The following is a 1,401-nucleotide window of genomic DNA, read 5'->3' as shown; positions in this document are numbered from 1 at the left end:
CTTCCGATCCCCTGATTGTTCTTGGTGGACTTGTTTGAAGTGATTGAGGAGGGTTTCTTCTATTTTCTCATGCTCCTCCTCTTTACCTCCCTCCTGGTTCTGGATGAATGAGATCTTGTTGTGCATTCTTCGTTGCATTGTTGTATTGTGGAAGAATTTGGTGTTACGCTCTCCTTCTTTAAGCCATCTAACCCTTGATTTCTGTCTCCAATAAATTTCTTCTTGCTTTCTCCTTTCTTCAAGTTGATTGTTGATGTGCTTTTCTTTTTCTAGGGTAGCCTCTGTATGCCCTGAATTGATGACTGTCTGGTGGAGTAGCTTGAGCTCCTGATTGAGTTGCTATTGGGCTTCGAAGATGTTCCCAAAGATCTCCTTATTCCAGTGTTTGAGGTGGCTTTTCAGGTGCCTTAATTTCTGTTGGAGTTTGAACATTTTGGTGCCTTCTGGAGGGACAAAGGAGGCCCAAATAGATTTGACGAAGTCCTTGAATGCCGGGTGGGTTAACCAGAATTTTTCAAATCGAAATGGCTTCCTGGTGCTGCTCCCTGGTCTTTGCCATTGCAGGGCTATTGGCCAGTGATCCGATCCAGAGTGGGCCAGAATCTCCGCATTGAAATCGCCCCCGATGTGCACTGCGTTGTCCGATATCAGAAATCGGTCCAGCTTGGAGGCTATCTGATGCTTCCCTTTTCTGTGATTGCTCCAAGTGTAGATTCCATTACAAAAGGGCATATCAATAAGGGAGGCATTTAGGATGAAATCCTTGAAGTGTTCCACCTCAGGTTCCAATCTGGTTCTACCCCCTGTTTTGTCCTCTAGTTTGGTGATCATATTAAAATCCCCCGCCACAATCCAGAGAGGATGTTGTCTGTTAATGCTGAGGGCCTCGATGGTGTCAAGGAGTATTTTTTTACTGCCTCCATCCTGTGGGAAGTAAACATTAGATAAGTTCCCATGAACCTTTGTGCCTATAATGTGAAAGGCCGCTTGAATGAGATGGTGGGCTGCATGGAAATCAGTGAGAGTTATGGCTTGAGTGTTCCAGGCTATGGCGAGTCCTCCCGAAGCTCCAGTCGCATCCACAGCCACTGATTGGCAGCCCGGCCAGGCCTTGGAGAGTATTCGACCTAGAGTAGCGCTATTGCATTTGGTTTCTTGAAAGAAGCAAATGTGCGGTTTCTCCATCTTTATCATGTTTTTGAGCATTCTATATTTTGCAGGGCCGTTGAGGCCTCTAAGATTCCAAGAGATGAGCTTCATTGATAACTGGGTTGAGAGGGGCTGAAGTATTTCGTAAGCTTCGCATAGTGGCCTGAATCCACTAGGACTTCTCCAAGCTCTATTGTTCTTTGAAGAACTGTTTTCCTTCCTCTTTTTTTGAAATCTTTTGGACGCAGTCTA

At 45.4% G+C, this 1,401-nt stretch overlaps 1 protein-coding gene across 1 annotated transcript; it reads right to left on the bottom strand.

The window, feature by feature from the left end:
• Nucleotides 1-339: 339 nt before the first annotated feature.
• Nucleotides 340-1,185, bottom strand: LOC149180840 (uncharacterized). The gene has a single exon (XM_089414008.1). It carries the CDS (start codon nucleotides 1,183-1,185, stop codon nucleotides 340-342), a length of 846 nt encoding a protein of 281 aa, XP_089270134.1.
• Between the last annotated feature and the right edge of the window lie 216 nt (nucleotides 1,186-1,401).

Source organism: Pinus tabuliformis, chromosome 3_2 (genome assembly GCF_031772625.1).
Source record: "Pinus tabuliformis cultivar Carrire ecotype Pingquan chromosome 3_2, CPIR1, whole genome shotgun sequence".
Taxonomy (NCBI): Eukaryota; Viridiplantae; Streptophyta; class Pinopsida; order Pinales; family Pinaceae; genus Pinus; species Pinus tabuliformis.
Note: the sequence above shows the minus strand (reverse complement) of the source record. Positions and strands in the feature narration are given on the sequence as shown.

Bases quoted from the DNA above. Each gene is read 5' to 3' on its own strand.
- LOC149180840 (XM_089414008.1), bottom strand. From the start codon at position 1,185: ATGGAGAAACCGCACATTTGCTTCTTTCAAGAAACCAAATGCAATAGC.